Raw genomic sequence first — 20,152 nt, 5'->3', positions numbered from 1 at the left:
AGGTTGCGATCCTTGAGATTCTGCATGGTGTGAGCCTAAGCCTGCCATGGTGTTCGAGTTCTCCCACGCTAGATTCCCCACAAACGGCGCCAATTGTAAGTGCACAATTGCACCTGGACCCAAAAACACACGTGGGCTCAGGCCCAATGAGCCTTAAACAATGAAATTTGTAGAGTGTGGGCTCACAATCTAGTTTAGTGATATTCGAAACTCGATGAACAGGCTAAAATATTATAGTGTTTGCAAATAAAAGACAAACGGGACAAAATAAACCTCCTCGGACGTTAGCCGAGGACAAATTATATATTATTTCTCTTTTTTCCCTCAAAGATCACAGTTCTTAATATTTGTCTCCCCTTTTCTTTGCCCTCTTTCCTCCTTAAATACTTCTTCTTCTTCCCTCTTTATCCACGTGTCACACAAATCAGCCTATTAGACACCTGTCCCATCCACCACCCTCTGAATGTCTTTAAATTATAGCAAGAAGACTGAAATCTACTATTCAGGGGTCACTCCCCCATTAATGCGGCCAGAGAGGTAGGTGCAGGGTCTTTAATGTGGAGGTAGTAGCCTTTTTCTAAGATATTTCCCTCACATCGTTGCGTTTGGAGGGTGCTTAAACCCCCCTCTTAACCAACGGTTTTTTCGGAACTCTGCCTTGATCTTTTTGGCGAATCCCAGGGTCATCGTGGGTCTGTCCGAGGAGCTATTCGTCCTCGGATGAATCTTTGGACTCTCGACTCATGGGCCAAGCTACAGTTCTAAGAGACTTTTAGTCTAAAACAAACTAGCGTCCATCAACAAAGCCCGAGGCCCAAATACTTACTTAGGTCCTTTTAGTCCCCATAGATTTATTTAAAGGGCTAGGTTAAGAAGTTGTTTGTTTTTGTGAAATTGATTTATTGGGTTTTTTTTTTTTTAGCTTTGCTATTGATAATTTTTTCTTGTTAGGCAAATTTTTTGGGGCTTGTATATTTAGATTTTAGATCTATAACTTTTTTTTTTATGGCCTTTTAAATTAGGAAAAGTGCTAGACTTATACACTTTTTTACAAATTTATTGATGTGGTAAGTAGTTATTGGTAAGTAAAATTTGTGACTATAACTGTGGGGGGTAAAAATGCTTAAATAAAACGTTTGGGTTGTGGGCCTGGTTAGTTGATACAAGTCTGTCCAATCAGAGTCCTCTAGGCCCACAGGTCAGTCCGCACTATAATGGTCCGAGGAGTTGTCCGCAGAGGAGTATCTCCTCGGACAGACCCAGTAAAGGCCATGGGACTTGCTAAATGGTTTAGAGACAGAATTTTGAAAGATCTGTTGGGTAAAGGTGTAATGCAAGCACCCGTTAGAAGCAGGAATGAGTGAGAAATATCTGAGGAAAAAGCTGCTACCACCGCATTAAAGGCCCTGCATCTACCTCCCTGGCCGCATTAATGGAGAAATGACCTCTGAACAGTAGTATTCAGCCTTCCACCTATCGTTTGAAGACTTTAAGAAGGTGGTGGATGTGACAAGTATTTGGGAAAAAGATTTGTGGTACACGTGGATGAAACATGGAAGAAGAAGAAGGATGTAAGAAGATGAGAGAGGAAAGAAAAAAGGAGGCCCTCTCTTTTGGAAGCTAAAATATTGTAATCTTTTGCTTAGAGAAAGAAAGGCTATACAAATTGTCCTCGGCTTACGTCCGAGGAGGGTTTTTTGTTACGTTCATCTATTACTTGCATAGACTGCGGCATTCTAGCCTGTTTATCAAACTTTCCAATATCCCTAATCTAGGTTTCAAACTCATACTCTACAAATTTCATTGTATAAGGCTCTTTGGGCCTGAGCCCATCACTCGTTTGGGTCCGGGTACAAATTGTGCACTTACAATAACAATACTCTTAAAAGAATTAATGGTATTTTTAAAGGGGGCAAAGTTTAATTTTATAGAACAAAAATTGCTAAAATTTGTACTACATATTTACTAATATTTTAAAAAAAAAATGTGGGGGAGGGGGCATTCCCCCCCACCTCCCCCAAAGCCCATGAGTGGCTTCATCCCAGTTTATGCTAGTTGCAAACCTATGTAATGCATAGAAATAGATAATTATTTTTTAATTGTGGTAAAATATATAATTTGTTCTCTAAAATGTTTTGAAGATAATTTGTTCTCCCTAAAAATTAAACAATCTTTAAAGTTATTTTCTATCTTTCTATCTCTACCAATATATCATTTTATAGGTATAAGTTCTTGTTGAATTGGGGGACAAGTGTCGAGATTCAAATTTCCAAAAGAGAGTTTCATATACATACACTTAGATTAAGGTATAATAGATTTCTATCTTAAATAAAAAATAAAAAAAATAAAAAACTTCCGGTTCTTATATAGTTTGAAGTTAGGTGAACACTTTACACTTTAGCTGTAATTTTTTTTTTCAATAAAATTTGATAAGAGATACACATACAAATGAAAATAATAAATCATTTTTATATAATACTTTTGAACATTATTAGTTATTTTAATTGTTATCTTTCCATTGTACAATTTCATTATCTACCATGTCTTTTTGATGAATTGCTCTTTGATTTATGAGATTTTATATTAATTTTCTATGATATATTTTTAATTTCCTAGTAATAACTTTATCAAGAAATCTTATTTGAAAATATGTTTTTTTTACTCCTCTCTTTTTTTCCTTAAGATTTTCATATCCAAATTTTTATTTTTGGTTTTATTGTTAAAGATATTTACAAATAAAAGAAATATCATCTACAATATAAAATTATAATATGACAAGAATAAAATAAAATTTAACATGTAGCACAACAGAATCTAAGTAGCAAACTCACTATTGTGACTTCACTTAATCATTAAATCACCCATCACCATCAATCAACAAAAAAAAAAAAAAAAGTGGGATTTAACACATAATTTGATGAATTAATATTGACTACTCAAGATTATTTTATATGTAGAAAATCAAATATTATGATTCAAGCATAAAATTTAATCAAAAAAATATTATGAAAATTTCTTATTTTTTAAACAAGAATTTTAATTTATCTAGGTAAGACAATGCATAATGAAAAGAAAGCTAAAATCAAATTTTCAATTTTGATTATGTTGTTGAGAGAAGGAGGAGGAAAAAGGGATTGTTTAGTGTAGGATTGTTTGGTTTGTGGTCATATGAGAGATTAGATTATTAAAGTTGACAATCTATTGTACAAAAGAGTTACTTACAAATGTCCATCTATCTTGCCGAAAATTGCAAATGACCCTCCCTAAGTATCTTTTTAAGAAATTTCATAAAGTTGATTGTCATTTTTTCTCTCGGATGGTTCATTCGTTTTTCAAAATTCTAGAGCTCCACCATATGCAAGAATTTCATATTGAGTTTGATCACGCATCAAACATGAACCAATGTTGCCGTATTTATTAATTTTTTTTAAAGAATAAGTCTTTATTTTTACGTCTAATTGATTTTATATCTAGCCTTGGGGATAAGAGCATGTGAGGTCTCTTATCCTAATAAATTAGGCAATGAAACATTAACAAACCAATAAAATAGGTTTGGAGGTTCATTTTTACCATATTTTTACTTAGAGAAATGTTATGTCCACAATATTTTCAATACAAATCATAGGTGGCAAGTTGTTGATTGTTGTTATGGGTGAGCAAAAAAGTAATTTAAGTTGGAAATTCAAATTAAAACCAATAACAACTTACTACCTATGATTTGTATTGAAAATATTATGAAAATTGTGTGAATGGAGCACCTCTCTTTTACTTATCCTCTATAAGTCTAACAATTCACAAGACAATCTATTATTAAATAAGTACCTGTTTGGATACAGCTGATTCTGCATTTGCATTTGCGTTTGCGTTTGCGTCTACGTCTGCGTTTGCGTCTGCGTTTACTTCTGCGTTTTCATTTTTTTTTTGAGAAGCGTGTTTTAGACATGAGAAAATGGGTCCAGTGGGTCCCGTGCACTATTCACGGAACCCACAAACCTCTTTTTTCAAAAAAACTTTCATTAAAAATGGGTCCCAATACACTATTCGCACATTTAAACATTATTTTGCTACTGTATTTTCAGTTTTCAACAAAATAAGCGATATTCAAACACAGGTAAACTTTAACAACCACATAAATAAATAATAGAATTAATTACCAAAATTTGTGCACTGCACCAACCTATTTATTGATCTACAAATATTGGTGTGGTGATTAGTTGGTAGATGCTAGAGTATTCCACAGGATTACTATCCTTTCTCATCGCTCGAAAATGACTATAGATCATTTTATGGGTGCTATTGCGGAGGTATGTACAAATTTTGAATTATATATATATATATATATATATATATATATATATATATATATATATATATATATATATATAATTATGTTAATGTTTTTCAAATTTTAGTCTGAAAAAATAAGAGTTGGCCCCTCAAATATTTGAATTAGTCCAATAATACTCTAAAAAAAAAAATTGGTTTAATAGTTATAGGGATATAACTTTATTCTTCACAATTATATTTTTTATTGTAAAATTTGCTCTTATATTTGTTAAATATTTGATAAAGTTTGACATCAAACATATTTGAATCTATCTTTTTCAACCAGTTATGTGGCGATTAACAAGTCATTGATTTATTAGAAAAATTTTGTCACTAAAACTATAAATGAAATGTGTCTTTAGTTATCATATAATGGGTTAGAACGAGATAATTTCAAATATGTTTAGAACCTAACTTATTCGTCCAAGTTTTGGATCATTTATGTTTTTGAGAATTTCAATAGTTGAATTGAAAGATTTTTTACTTAATTTATTTAAAATTTGATAATTTGTATTTAAAATGATTTTTTAAAGAATTTTACAATGAAAATTAAAAAATTGAATTTTATATTATGAAAAATAACCATTAAACATAATTTTGATTGAAAATACTAAGCTTTTCTTTTTGTTGGGTGTGTGTGTATATATATATATATAACTTATCAAATAAAATAGGGTGTGTATATATAATAAAAAAGCAGGTAGGTATATATATGGGCAAATTTTTTTAAATAACTATAAAATCTAAACTATATTATTAGTTAGCCAAGGTTTGAAACAAATTTGGTATATAACAAATCGAGTACACCAAACTCGATTTCAACCTCATTCGTAGCTGATGTGGACACCTGGTCCACGTCAGCATAGAAATCGAGTCCTGTGGACTCGAGTTCTGTGAAATAGAAAACGAGTCCTACGGACTCGATTTTGTACCACCTAAATTGAGAAATCAAAACGCTGAAGAAGAAAATGCTGAAGAACCAGAGATCAAAACCCAGAGATCAAAACGCCGAAGAAGAAATCCAGAGATCAAAACACCGAAGCAAAACCCAGAGATCAAAACGCCAAAGCAAAACACAGAGATCAACAACGAAGAAGAAAGAAGCAACAATGCAAATCGGATTGGGCGCCGAATCAGTCGTTGGAAATCAGATCGAGCGTGTGGTTTCTCGCCGCCGCCGCTCTAGTGGAGGAGAAGAACACGTACCCAACAACCCAGGCGCCGATTCTGACCAAACCCAAGCGGTGAAAACTTCATGCGATGGAAATTGGATCGTGGTTTCTCGCCGCCGCTCAGTGGAGGAGAAGAATGCGTTGATTTGTTTTGGGTTTTGTATTTGGTTTTGTTCATGGGTTTTGGGTTTGGGATTTTCAGAAATGGGTTTGGATTTTGAGAAATGGGTTTGGGATTTTGAGAAAAATGGGTTTGGGATTTTTGGAGGCTTGGCAGAAAGGAAGAAGATGTGAACAAGACCTGAAATGGAGAAAGAAGGGAAGAAAAGAACGGGACCTGAAATGGAGAAAAAAGAAAAGAAAAAAGAACGAAGGGAGAAGATGATGAACAAAATGAAATTGAGTCCTAAGGGCTCGATTTCTATTTGACAGAACTCGAGTCCAATGGACTCGAGTTCTATGTCTACGTGGACCACCTTTCCACGTCAGCTACAAATAATGTTGAAATCGACTTCAAAGTAGTCGATTTAGCATTCGAAAATCGAGTCCAAAGGACTCGATTTGTTATATACCAAATTAGTTTCAAACCTTGGCTAACTAATAATATAGTTTGATTTTTATAGTTATTTAAAAAATTTTGCCATATATATGTGTGTGAAACTTGTCTTGATAGATATATTAGTGATACAATTTCTCTCTCCAAACAAAAATTCCTATCTCCACCCTTGGTGCTGTAGTTTTAAAGATGACTACTTTCAGCATAAGATAAATGATACCACCAAAGACCGAAACTGCTGCACACGATTAGCAATGGAGCTGCTCCCTAATCCCAAGTAGCATCAGACACTTAGTGAACTTAAACAATCACATAAAATAAATAATAGAATTAATTACCAAATTTTGTGCAGTGCACCATCCTAATAATTTCTCTACAAATATTGGTGGTGATTACTGATTAGTTGGTAGATACTGGAGTATTCCATAGGATTAGAATCCTATGCAAAACCGCGTGGGTCTCACTTGTGCTACAGAGTGTGAAAGTGTGAATTCCCTCCCGTCTCTCTCTGCCAGCATCAACACGTATATGAATGTCGGTCACTTTACTGAGTCATATATTGATGATCCTAGTCAATGCGTCATTTGCATCCAGGAGTTATCTGCGTCCAAATTGTTTCCTCAACCTTCATCGATCTCTTCCAAATTTTCATCTCATCTATATTTCTTTCCTTCTTTCTTTCAGCTCTTCCCAACTATCTACTCAAAAATCCTAATGGCTCTTATAACCAGCAAAAGAGTCACCCACCAACGCAAAAACTTTGAAGTCTTCTTAAGTTTTAGAGGTGAAGATACCCGCCTTGGTTTTACGGGTTATTTGTATCAGGCTTTGGATCGTAATGGTATTAAAACCTTTGTTGATGATAAACTCCCAAGGGGAGAAAACATTTCTAAGGAACTTCTCAAAATTATTGAAAATTCAATGATTTCAATAGTTGTATTCTCTGAAAATTATGCATTTTCCACCTGGTGTTTGGATGAACTTGTCAAGATTATTGAGTGTAAGAAGAATGACCAGATGGAGGTGCGACCAGTTTTTTACAACGTGTATCCATCCGATGTACGTAACCAAAAGGGAAAATTTGGGGAAGCCCTAGATAAGCATCAAGAAAAATTTAAGGATAATAAGAAGATTCAGAGATGGAGAGAAGCTCTACATGATACAGCTAATATATCAGGTTGGCACTACAATCAATGGTATGTGTTTAATTAACAAAAAGATTATATCCCCTCCAATTTTAGCCGTACATGAGATTAATGGCATTTATTCAATTTTGTGGTTTAATTATGTGACTTTTTTAAAATTAAAAAAAATCGTTAATGGATTTTTTTTTTTTTTTAAATTTAAATGTCATGTGTCCTATATTTTGATTAAAATGGGAGGGGTGTGTTATGATCACCAATTTTATGTGATTTATATGGTTTTTTTTATTTTTTATTTTTTATTTTTTTTTAAGATCATTGGATTTAAAGACAACACTTGTGCTTTCATGAGTTTTACTTTTAGTGGCTTGTTATGCTCATTAATTTTACTGTTAAAGAACAGCTTCCACTAATATTTTAGTCTAGTTTTTTTTGGCTACATTATTTTTATTATTGTTATTATTATTATTATTTTTTTATTATTTCTTTTGGCTTCTTACTTTAACTAAGGAAGTTAGCAACCAATGGTATAAATGGAAGAATTTTAAAGTACTTGGGTCCAGGATGTATTAGACCCAAGTCTATCCCAATACTTTATTTTATGATCAAGACTTAGGTACAGTACTTAGGTTATGTTTCTTAGATTCCTCAGATTCTGTCATATGAATTTTTTCTCATAGGATGTAAGTATATTTTTAGGTTAAATAGCTACATGACTGAATCTTAAGAAAAGAACTTAAGGAACAACACTTAAGGTACTGTACCTGAATTTTGACCTTGTTTTACCTATTACATGGAAGTTTCTCCCACTTATTATTTATTTAAAAAACTTGTACCCAAAATATCTTAATGATTAATTTCTAAATTTTCGTTCTAGTAAATATAAGCTATCACCTAACTGGATTTTCCATCCAAATCATTATAGATGGCTAAAACTATTTGGACAAAAATTAGGTAAAGTACATTAGGCTCCTCAACAAAATTCAAACACATGGTTTTATTGACCAATAAAGCAAAAAAAAAAAAAAGTTATTTTTTGTAATGACAATTAAATTCAATATAGTGTCAAGAGCCTTGTAGCTCAATTGGTTGGCACCTCTTGATATTTCTAATGATGACATTTAGGGTTCAAATCCCATCACCCCCACAACTATCGATGTATAAAAAAAAAAAAAAATCAATATACACCTAAGGAATTGTATCTACCCAAATTATATTCCCAAAAAGAAAAAAGTGCAAATGTAAGCCTAAAACCAAATTTTCTTGCGAAAATGAAAAATAAAATGCTAACATACTGATATTTATCAAACTTATGAATTAGTTCATGCCATATGCTTTCATTGATAGTACTTCAAATTTAATGCACAAACTGAACTTCTTGAATTTACTTGGCAGCTACCCCGAATCCCATTTTATTCAAGACATTGTCAAAGAAGTCTCAAATGCTAGATTAAATTGCTCGCCATTATTTGTTACTAAATATCCAGTTGGAATAAATTCTCGTGTAAAAGCCATGCTTTTAGATATTGAGTCGAATGATGTTCACATGGTAGGGATCTATGGCCCTAGTGGAATAGGTAAGACCACAGTCACAAAAGCTATTTTTAACAGAATTTATGATCGTTTTGAAGGATTTAGCTATCTAGAGAATGTCAGAGAAAACTCAATGACAAATGATGGGATAATCAAACTACAAGAGACACTTCTTTTTGAGATCTCAGGGGATAGAAATTTGAAGGTGGACAACAAAGATAGAGGAATCAATGTTATAAAGAAAAGACTATGTTGTAAGAGGATTCTTTTAGTTATCGATGATGTAGATAATTTGGAACAAATAGAAAATTTGCTTGGTGAATCTGATTGGTTTGCTTATGGGAGTAAAATCATTATAACTACAAGAGACAAACAAGTGCTATCTAGTTTTGGAAAACATCATTCAATCCACAAGGTTCAGGAACTAAATAATGATGAAGCTCTCGAACTCTTTAGTATGTATGCCTTCTGTAGAAATGAACCTAAGGAAGGTTATTGGGAACTTGCTGACCAATTTATACACTATGGCGAAGGTCTTCCATTAGTTCTAAAAATAATGGGTGCTGATTTATGTGGAAGACCTAAATGTGAATGGAAAAGTGCATTAGATCAATATAAAGAAATTCCTAACAAAGAAATTCAGAAAAAACTCAAAAGAAGTTATGATGGATTGGGTGAAACTGAACAAGATATTTTCCTTGACACTGCATGTTTCTTTAAGGGACTCGATAAGGATTATGTTGTAGATATACTAGAAGGTTGCAATTTATACCCAGTTTATGGTATTCAAAAACTTATTGATAAGTGTCTTATAATTGTTGATCAATTTAACAAATTGATGATGCATGGCTTAATACAACAAATGGGCCGGGAAATTGTTCGACAAGAATCACCAAAAAATCTCAAAAAACGTAGTAGGATATGGTGCTATGAGGATGCTGTTAGCGTGCTAATTGAAGATGAGGTATAAGTAATTTTGAATCAATTCTTCCTTCTTCTTCTTCTTCTTCTTCTTCTTTTTTTTTTTTTTTTTTAATACATGGTAGATGCAATGAATTTTCATCTTCAATGTTTTTTAATTTTTTTTTTATTGTGGATGAAAATTCAAGTTTAGTAGTATGCTTTGTTTTGGTCTAAAATTAATAGTTATTATAATTTTGATCAGTTCTATTGTAAGATGTGATTCACTTAGCTTTGTCCAACTAGGGATCGGATGAAATTCAAGGCATAATGTTGTGCTCGCCTGAACCAATAAAGAAGCAATTCAAAATTGGATTTTCTAAGATGAAGAATCTCAGGTTGCTTATAGTTCGCAATGTACCCATTTATGGAGATTTTGAATATCTTCCTAATGCATTAAGTTTGCTTGATTGGAGTGAATATCCTTCATCTTTCTTGCCATCCTCCTTTTGTCCTCAAAAAATCGTTGCACTTAAGATGCCACAGAGCAACATTAGATTGGACAAGCTTCTCAAGGTATGAATGATCATTTGTATTTATAACATAGTATATTTTAAAATTTGTTGAAGCTGAATTCAATTTTTTTTGTTGTTGTTGTTGTTGCAGAGCTTACAATCCAAAACCCTGAAATATATGGATTTTCGCTCTTGTGAATACGTTACGAAATTACTTGACTTATCAATGTCCACCCCAAACCTAAAAGAATTGGTTCTTTGTGATTGTAATAATTTAGTGGAGGTTCATCAATTTGTTGGACGTCTTGATAAGCTTGTAGTGTGGGACCTCAAGGGTTGCTCTGAACTTCAACTTCTTCCAGATTGCCTCATGATGAAATCTCTTGAATATTTTAATGTTTTATACTGCTCAAAGCTTAAGAAGTTCCCTAATATTCATCCAGAGATGAAAAGTTTAAAGTATTTAGAAATGGGAGAGACTAGTATTGGTGTGTTGCCACCATCATTTGGGAATCTCACTCGGCTTAAGACCATACTCTTCGGTTCCTATGACCATTTGTTACATCTTCCAAGGAGCATCTATGAATTGCAACATCTTTCCGATCTTGGTCTTTATGGCACTGTCATATTTCCAAAGGATTTCAGATATATATTTCCAAGCTTGATCAAACTAACACTAAGCTTTTTTGAAATTCGTTCAGAAGTAGATTTTATCTTGACTTCGTGTTGCACCCGCACATTGAAATATTTATACATATACAATAGCAATGTTGTTACCCTCCCAGAAAGAATTATCGATTTTACCAGATTACATACGCTTCATATTGAGGGGTGCGAATTGCTTCAGAATATTCCAAGTCTTCCACAAAGCATAACAAAAGTACATGCATTAAACTGTTTATCCTTGGATTCACAATCATCAAGCGAATTATCGAATCAGGTCTCTCTCTCTCTCTCTCTCAAGCTATGAAGAAACAAATATGATTACTAACTGCAATTTTCTTAAAAACTTACTAATTTAATGCAGTTCGGAGAAATTTTAGGACATCCACCACAAACAGAAAGTTTTTCAAGGTTCGGAGGGTTCAAGAAAACCTGCAGGCACATCTTCCAAGAATATGCTTTCGAGAATGTTAAATTTAAAAAAGAGGATTTGAATTCTGATGAAGATGAGAGTAACGGATTATGGTTATCCTCCTCTGACTTCTCTGTACTTGTAACTGAATTCCATAAACGTGAAACTAAATACTTGAATTCTGATCTTGAAGACACTAGATGTGGCTATGAAATTGTTGCACCAGGAAATATAATTCCAGTGTTGTTCGAGCATCAGAGTGGAGGTTCCATATCATTTTGGATTGGATCAGAATTTCACACACTTGCTCTCTGCTTTGCTTTTGGTATGCCGAAGAGAATTAATTACAGTTATGTTTGTAATGTCCACATTTCCATCAATGGTTTCAAACGGGAGCTCAAAGCGCAACTCTTTGAAGAAATGAACATTGGTCATCTGTGGTTTTATTATATACCTCAAAGCTCATTGCAGCAGCTATTCAAAGACTTGAATCTAGGTTCCAGGAATTTTGTTAGGGTTTCATGTAGAATCTCTTGTTGGACTAGTGAAAGCACAAAATTGCCTCCTACCATTAGAAGGTGCGGGGTTCGTGTAATCTGCAGTTGCAGTAGAGGACAATTTTGGTGGTGAGCTTGATAGGGTATGTCTTTAGTGGATCTTCCCTCGATAAATGATGAGTGTCTGACTATTCCCCTGGGCATGCGCAGTTCTCCTATTCTATACACGCTGGGTTATTACGTGGAAGAATTCCTTGAGGTGATCTCTAGGTGTCGACAAGAGGTTTCAAACCCAAGATCTCATGAATATCATGAGACCTAGGGCACCACTACGCCAACCCCTTGAGGTTTGTTTTGCATTGTTGAATGCCAGAGTATCTCCCCCTCCTTAGTTACTTTGCTTTATTCGCGTCTTTGGGTGTGTTTGTCACTTCTCTATCTCTCTATCTCTCTTTCTCTGTACTTTTTTTTTTGTCACTTTCTCTTTCTCTGTATTAATAGGCTCATTCACGTGGGGGAATAACTCAATTTGAAAACATAGTAATGCAAACAAAAAGCAGAATTAATGCTACAATTTGGTCATTTGATCTGTTGCTGATTTCAATTTCTTTTCATGGTCAAAAATTTCTCAAATTTTTTCAAGAAATAAGAATTAAGTTGTACAAGTTAAAGGACTAGTAAAGAGAAAAGGCAAAAGTTGTGATTTGGGGCAGCAGAACAATAAAATAAAACATTCACCCAAGACAAAAATATTTAATTTTGTTTGGCTGATTCCAAGCCTCATGAACAATTTGGATTACAACCACTCACAAACACAAATTCAAACAAAACCTGTCACAAACGCAAACTAACTTACAAACCTCACTACATATAATGTTTTAGACCAACAAGATCAACATCTAATTGATCATACTCAAAAAGATTACTCGGCTAAACTAGAATTATTGAATTTTTAGTTGAGCATATTTAATGGGCAAAGTGGGATTAGTTTGATATAGCTAGCTTGAGTGAATGTAGCTGGGAATATACAACTCCATAGGACACATTGACATATATGATAGCAATTGCAGACCAACACATGGAAAAAGATTTCCCAAATTTCAAACTTTAAAGAACTAATATATTTTCTAAGAGCCTTATGGTGATATTAGCTGGTTTCTTTTATGAGAAGAATTAGGATTTGAATGCCTCTCTTCCACTTGTTGTAACAACTGAATTACAAAAAACCAAAAAGTGCTGATATATTCCTGAACTGGTGCAGGTTATTCCTATTCATTGAAAAGTATGGCACTCAAAACATCCAAACAGGCTCCACAAGGTTTTCCAGGGAAAAGAGTATAGGACGTTGTTCTGTTTGCTTACTGAGAAATAGTAGGAAACGCCAAAACTGAAAAAGGAACTTTAATATAAAGGACGTTTCATTTTGATGTCATAGGATTTTGATTTTTATGAAAACCCAAACAACATATAACTGAATATTTCCCCCTTCCTTTTCTATTGGTCTTCTTGGGAAACAGGGTGTTAATATGTAGAATTTGAGCTGCTATTGTGCATGTCCTCTTTATTAGCTTCACTTCGATTACTGATTTGCATTTGAATTTTTATTTTGAAATTATATAATTTTTAGTTTAGAAATAGATAAGCAAAAAGTGCACATGCTCTATTAATGAATCCTTGGGTTTTCATTTTCTGAGAGACCCCCACAAATTTTATAATATGAAGGACTCAGTATCTTCATTTCTTTTCTCTTCAGCTTTCTCAGCAACTAAACAAAGGCTAATATTTAGTCTGTAGAACTTTAGCTCAGATTGGTATATGCATTGTATTTGCTTCTGTTTGAGTTTAAATTGTTAAACGAATTGGAAAAGGTGTGCTAATCTTATTAATGGGTTTCAGATATTTTTGTTGATTTTGAATGGATTTGCCACGTCTATAACTAAGGACTGGGTTGACTTATTGTTTTTATCTTGGAAGCTAGCATGACACTATGATAGGATGCAAAGGACTCTTACTAGAATGATAGTCCCAATGTTGTAGGGGAGAAATGGGCACCCAAACACCTGAAAGTTGTGATCGCACAAGGACAAACCGGACACCAGCAATGGAGTGCTATTGTATTGATCTTTTGTTAGATAAGGAGCATAGGAAGAATAGGATGGGCAACATATTCAACAAGAAGCTTGGACTGATATTCTGACCATGTTCATAGCCTATTTTGGATCCCCATATAACGAAAAGGTCTTGGAAGGTCATTACCCTAATTTATGGACTCAAATCAATGATGTAAAGAGTCTGCTTGATCAGTATGGATTTTCATGGGATGATACTAAACAAATGGTGGTTGCCAGTCATCATGTTTGGGATGTCTACATCAAGGTGCATTAGTTTTTGCTAATGTTTTGATTTAAACTCTACCTTTGGTGTTACAGGGAGTAGTGACTTGAAATAATATGTGCAGGCTCATCCAGAGGAACATTTCCAGGGAAAAAAAGCATTGATGAACTTCAATGATTTGTGCTTCATATATGCACATACAACAGCAGATGGAGGATACAGCCTATCAAGTCATGATATAGACTTTGACGATGACATTCAAGGAGTGAATATGGGTGTGTTTTTATATCCTGTCATGGATCAGCAGAAATGATGCATTTGTCATTGTCATTGGAAAAAATGCTATTGGTGTTTTTCTTAAATTGAACCTGTTTTGCATAGTGAATGATTTCGTTTTGCTATCTAGTTCTTTAATTATTTTTTCACTACTATTTTAATTCCAGAAAGTATGCATAAAACAAGAAAGAGTCATAAGCAACAACCACCCCCACCCCCCTTCTCTTGTGAGTATATCCAAAGATAGATGGACTCTATACTGTCTTCAAAATTTGTATACCGAATCTCACTTATAGCCAATCTCTAGGCAGTCAACCCTTGTCTGTTTCCACAAGAATGAGTAATGTGCTTACAGCTGATTCTGAACCTAATGATAAGACATGTTGCTGCTGCTTTGCAAACTTGTCCAGATTATAGGAGAAATAATCACCTTTACTCCCACCCACACAAAAAATGAGCACATCGTTCGGTTGGCTTTGTGAACACTTGATTGGACTGGTCCTGATGGTTAGTTTTCAAGAAGTGATTGTAATTTAGTTTATATCTTCATTTAGTAGCTAGGAACTAGATGCAGTAAGTGTTAGGTTCTAAAAGTTTAGAACAATTAGCAAATCGTGAACACAAACTTGTTTAGATATAAATCCTAGAGTCTATAGGTATTATTAGACAATACTCAAGGTAATTCAAGTCAAGATTCAAGAATAAGTAAGCTGTAAAAAGAAAAGTTCAAAAACTGCCTGGTTCGATCGATCAAAAGATAGGCTCGACCGATCGAAACACGTATCTGCAGAATTTTAAGTCAGCCTAAATAGCAGTTCAAGCCCATTAAAGATTAAGGTTTCAGATCTATTTCTTCTAGTATATAAAGGAAATCTTAAGCACGTTTTTTAAAAGGCTTTTTAGAGAGAGAAGAGTGTGCCTCTTTTGTAGATCTAGGGTTTTGTACCCAAAAGCTCTCTAGAGTCTTTGATAAGTTGTGTGTTGAATCTTTTGTACTATCTAGAGGTGTTTACCTTCATACACACACTTTGAACTATCAAGATCAAGATTCACATCAAGAACTTGATGGTTGTTTCAGTTGCTGCATAAAAAACTTTCAAGAAGATCTTAAACCTTTGAGTAGAGTCTCAAAGTCACAAGTAGGAGAACTTGTGGTTGCTGCAGATCAATGAAAGAAGTAGTTCGCAAACTCGGAGCTATCATGGGGTCATGGTAGTAAGTTTTCTACTCGAGGTAGCAATAGGATGTTAGTGGTCTAAGTCTTATTGTACAAACTTCAATTCTTTCATAGTGGATTTGCTTTTTACCTTGAGGATAGTTAGGTTAAATCCCCCTAGGTTTTTTACCGGTTTGGTTTTCCTGGGTCATTAGATCTTTGTGTTCTTAATATTTTCCGCTACTTTGCATGATATGATTATTTTGTTTTAACCTAGATCTGAATAATAAATCTAAGTATTCACTTGGTAAATTAATTAGGTTAAATCTAAAACTTTACAGTAAGATTGATTGAAATTATATATTAATATGTATTTCAAGAAGTATAATCTGTTTTTAATGAATAAAAATACTTTTACTGATTAGGTATTGCAACAAAAGCCTTGTACCAACATGTAAAGAGTGTTCAAAAACAGATTGGACACCAGCCATGGACCAATATATTGTCAGGCTTTTGCTGGACCAACTTAAAAAAGAAAATAAGATCCGTAATACATTCAAGAAACAAGCATGGAAAGGTCAAAGATATGCATACCTTGTTCAATGGAAAATTTGGCTCTAAATATGGAAAAAGTTTTTTAAACAGTGATAATAAATTAATGAAGAGTCTGCTTGAGGTTAAGGGATTTTCTTGGGATGAAATTTACCCATTGAAATTAAGGTTTGAAGTTATTGATTTTTTTTAAACAGTATGAAACTGCATTATTGTTTCATTTTTTTTTTTTTGTACCATATGCCTCTAGAATAAATTCTCTAATGTAATGACAGCTATTTTTGAAGTTCTAGGTAAAGAGGATTACAAATCCTCTGCTAATAATAATCCTTTGAGGATAAATTGGACAAGGGAAGTGGTCCATTATATTATGGTCCTTATGTCAGAACAGTAGCACAGAGGCAATAAGGTTGGTTGTACATACAATGCGCAATCTATATTATCTATTAGTGAATTGATTAATAATTGAGGACCATGTTAAAACTCTATGATTTTAACTGAAAGAATTATACCTTTCAGGCCTTGAAGCAGTTGCCAAGAGAAAATTTTAAAATAGCCACCAAATTTGGCATCCATAAACTAGAATTTCCTCATTACAATTGAACATTAGCCCTGAGTATGTTCACTCATGCTGTGGGGCTAGCATGAAGCGTCTTGACACTTGATGTGCAATACATTGATCTGCATTATTAGCATCAGGTAGACACAAAAGTACCCGTAGAAGAAACTGTAAGTGATTCTCGGGCCCTTGCAATCACATGCCTGCAATGCTTATCCATTTTGAATTATTTCTTGTTTGTAAATTGAAAATATCAAATTCTCTCTAAATTAATTATTTCATGGTAGTGATGGTGGGATTTTGTTGCCAAATTTCATTAGATACAACTTATTTGAATGTAGGTCAGTGAACTTAAGAAACTGGTAGATGAGGGAAAAATCAAGCATATTGCTTTTTCAGAACCCAGCCCAGAAACAATAAGGAGAGCACATGTTGTGCATCTCATCACAGCTTTACAAATGGAGTGGTCTCACGGACTGGACTCGTGATATCGAAGAGGAGATAATTCCACTTTGCAGGTTTTTTCAGTTCACATATGATGCTTTTAAAAAATTGTCTCTTGAATGCTTCCACGTTTAAGAAACCTTCAAAGAATACACCATAGACATGTTTTATCAGTTCTTGATGTGACAATGTGAAAATTTTGATTGAGAAATTGGATTGCATGTATCCTAAATATCTCTCCTATTTTTCTTCTATTCTTTCTTGAGTTTCTAATAACACTATCTTTTTTAAATGACTGCTACAATTAATAAAGAAAATTGTTCACTTTGTGTAGCTTTATTTCGATATATTTTAATTATCTATCCAGAAGCATGAGTATGCTCTCTTTGAATCTTGATGCTTTTGTGCATGTAGGGAGCTTGGCATTGGAATAGTTCAGTTCAATCCCCTTGGTCCTGGATTTTTTTTCGCTGGCAAAGGAGTAGTGATTATTGGTACATATTTCACCAATATTTTGTGTCATTTATTTGTTAGACTTTCAAATTGCCTGCATAATTTCTCAGGCAACATTGATATTTTTCTTTGAGCAATGATTCTTCAAGTTCGTTGAATAAAAATACCTACAAGGGAAAAGTCCTTGCAATTTACAAGCTCCAATTTCATCACTAATATTTGAGAATTTGCAACCAAGTCCCTGAAATTTTAAAAATTTAGCAATTTAGCTTTTCCATCTGCCTCGCTAATACCATAGATGACATTTCATGTTAAATAGTTAACATGACATGACTTAGATGAACTACATTTCATGCTTTCTTTCATAAAGAGTTTGATCTTCACTGATGTTTATTCAGTTGGGGCTTTAAAAGAATAATACATTGAAACATTAAATATTGGAATTTTTTCTTAACAGATTCTTCCCTAAACAAATTTTCATGCACTTGTTATTAAGTTATTATAGAAGGAAAATTAGGGTACAAAAATGAAATTCATTTATTGATAAGGAAGAGTCACTTGAGATGGTTAGTCATTTGCAAAAGTAAGTGATTAACGCATTAATGAGAAAGAGTGATGATTCAACTCAAATCGCACATATTATTTGTTCATTTTCCTTGGACTTTTACATGTACAACTAAGATCAAGAACCTAGAGAACAATATTGACTCTTTCAGGGTGAAACTTACAGAAGAAGACCTCAAGGAGATATCTGATGCTGTAACAATAGAAGAGGTGGTAGCTGGTGGTATAAGCTTTCAAAACACGGATCATTTTCATTGGAAGTTTGCCAATACTCCTCCAAAAAATTAATTCTCTATTTACACATGAATGATGTCTATTTCATATAGACAATGTTTTGGTGAAATGAATGGCCAGATTTATGTTAAATAACTGGCTAATCATTCACGCTGCAAAATTAGCAACATTATTATGTAAACCTTTTTGAGATTGGCACCAATGTGGTTTCTCTATATCATGCTTTATTAGATATTTTGGCAGTTTGTTCCTCACTTTTTTTTGTTAGATTTTTTGGGAGTTTGTTCTTCACTTTTTTTTTTCTAAAAAATTAATCTTGTGAAATAAGGCCTTCTTTGTTGTTATTTTAATAATTTTTGGTCAAAACGTGGGCAAATTAACATATTTATAAACAAATGAAACGTCACTTAGAGTAATTTTTTTTTTATACAAGATAGAATTCTACTCCTGCCTAATCTAAGTGTATATGTGTGTGAAGCTCCCTCCTAGAGACTTGAACCCCGACTCTTGACCCTCACACCCCACAAGCTTTTATACTTCTAAGTTGCAATTTAACGTTAATTAATCATTAAAGGCAAAATTGTAGACCGCCAAAGCACGAGACACCAATGTTCTAGTAGCAGATTAGTGCCATGACATAATCAATGACGAAGGGAGATTGGCAAGTAAAAACCAAGTCCCTAAACTTTTTCAATCTATCCGAAGAACATTAGAACATGAACATGCATGCCTAAAAATAAGGGTTAATGAAAATAATGCATAGTGACATAATCAATGGAAGCTTTTTTTCTTTTTTAGATAAGATAGAAATTCAATCTATGTTGTTTGCTTCATGATGTTTTTTCTTTATTATTAGACTAAGAAATCAATTGGTTTTTGGTATTGGCGGGATTTGAACCCCAAATTTCTCATTCAACTAAAAGAAACTTTACCAATTGGGATAACATGAACCTACAAATAACACTATATATATATATTATAGTATTTAGTGTAAACTAGTTCCTATCAAAGCAAAATTAAGAATTAATTAATTTTGTGTTGATCTGCTTAGGGTGGGTTTGGATAGGGAGGTTGGCGTCTGCGTTTCATGTTTCAAACCTTTTTTTTTTTCCTGCGCACAGATTTCAACAGGAGACATGATGCACTGTTCACCACTGTGCGTGAACAGTAACCGCACAGTGGTGCACTGTTCATGTACTTTTCAGTTTTTTTTAATTAAAAATGGGACCCACAACATTATTCACACATTTAAAAATTATTTTGCTACAGTGTTTTCAGTTTTCAGTTTTTAGCTGTATCCAAATGGACCCTTAATCTGCAATCTACCCAAAATGATCCGGTGATTATTTGTGCCATTGCAGGATAACTTATTTTGAAATGAATTTATTTAGTCCACATGAAAAATTGAACTCCATACATGTCAATAGAATTCTTCAAACTTGCCAGTTGCCATCAGTGATGACGTTTTGAGCTTTGTTTCAAAACGTCCATATACTTTTCTTTGCCTAGTGACCTCACAGTAGCTTGTTCCCAGTGATCTTTACCTCTAATCTATTACTATATATATCTGAGACTTTAATGATAAGCGGAAAGGGAAACCATCCCAGAAAAAGATTCAGACATCGAAAATCTTGAACAGAAAAACACAGAATTTGAAAGATGGCAGGAGGGAACTGTTGGATAATTAGGTGTTTGTATCGCATACAAAACATACGCAGCGGAAATTTAGCGGATCTACTTCATACATAATCGATAACATGCACTATGTAAGTTTTAGAATTTAAGAACAAGAGAGTGTATCTTGGAGCGGTGAATTTCAAAACTGAAGATCAAAATTACTTTGGAACACTTTCAATCTTCACTC

General features: G+C 33.6%; 1 protein-coding gene across 1 annotated transcript; it reads left to right on the top strand.

Annotated features, from left to right (window-relative positions):
* The first annotated feature begins 6,678 nt into the window (after positions 1 to 6,678).
* Positions 6,679 to 18,509, top strand: LOC142627659 (disease resistance protein Roq1-like). Its single transcript, XM_075801532.1, has 12 exons — positions 6,679 to 7,250; positions 8,592 to 9,693; positions 9,936 to 10,205; positions 10,296 to 11,084; positions 11,172 to 12,063; positions 13,691 to 14,092; positions 14,175 to 14,398; positions 16,322 to 16,443; positions 16,554 to 16,763; positions 16,935 to 17,111; positions 17,452 to 17,531; positions 18,207 to 18,509. The coding sequence occupies exons 1-5, from the start codon at positions 6,769 to 6,771 to the stop codon at positions 11,847 to 11,849; spliced, it is 3,321 nt and encodes a 1,106-aa protein (XP_075657647.1). The 5' UTR covers positions 6,679 to 6,768; the 3' UTR covers positions 11,850 to 12,063; positions 13,691 to 14,092; positions 14,175 to 14,398; positions 16,322 to 16,443; positions 16,554 to 16,763; positions 16,935 to 17,111; positions 17,452 to 17,531; positions 18,207 to 18,509.
* The last annotated feature ends 1,643 nt before the right edge of the window (positions 18,510 to 20,152 follow it).

Source organism: Castanea sativa, chromosome 3, assembly GCF_040712315.1.
Source record: "Castanea sativa cultivar Marrone di Chiusa Pesio chromosome 3, ASM4071231v1".
Taxonomy (NCBI): Eukaryota; Viridiplantae; Streptophyta; class Magnoliopsida; order Fagales; family Fagaceae; genus Castanea; species Castanea sativa.
This window is presented reverse-complemented; position numbering and strand designations above follow the sequence as displayed.

Coding starts and splice junctions, on each gene's coding strand:
- LOC142627659 (XM_075801532.1), top strand. CDS start 6,769: ATGGCTCTTATAACCAGCAAAAGAGTCACCCACCAACGCAAAAACTTT. Junction 7,251..8,591: donor GGTTGGCACTACAATCAATG/GTATGTGTTTAA, acceptor TTTACTTGGCAG/CTACCCCGAATCCCATTTTA. Junction 10,206..10,295: donor GATTGGACAAGCTTCTCAAG/GTATGAATGATC, acceptor TTGTTGTTGCAG/AGCTTACAATCCAAAACCCT.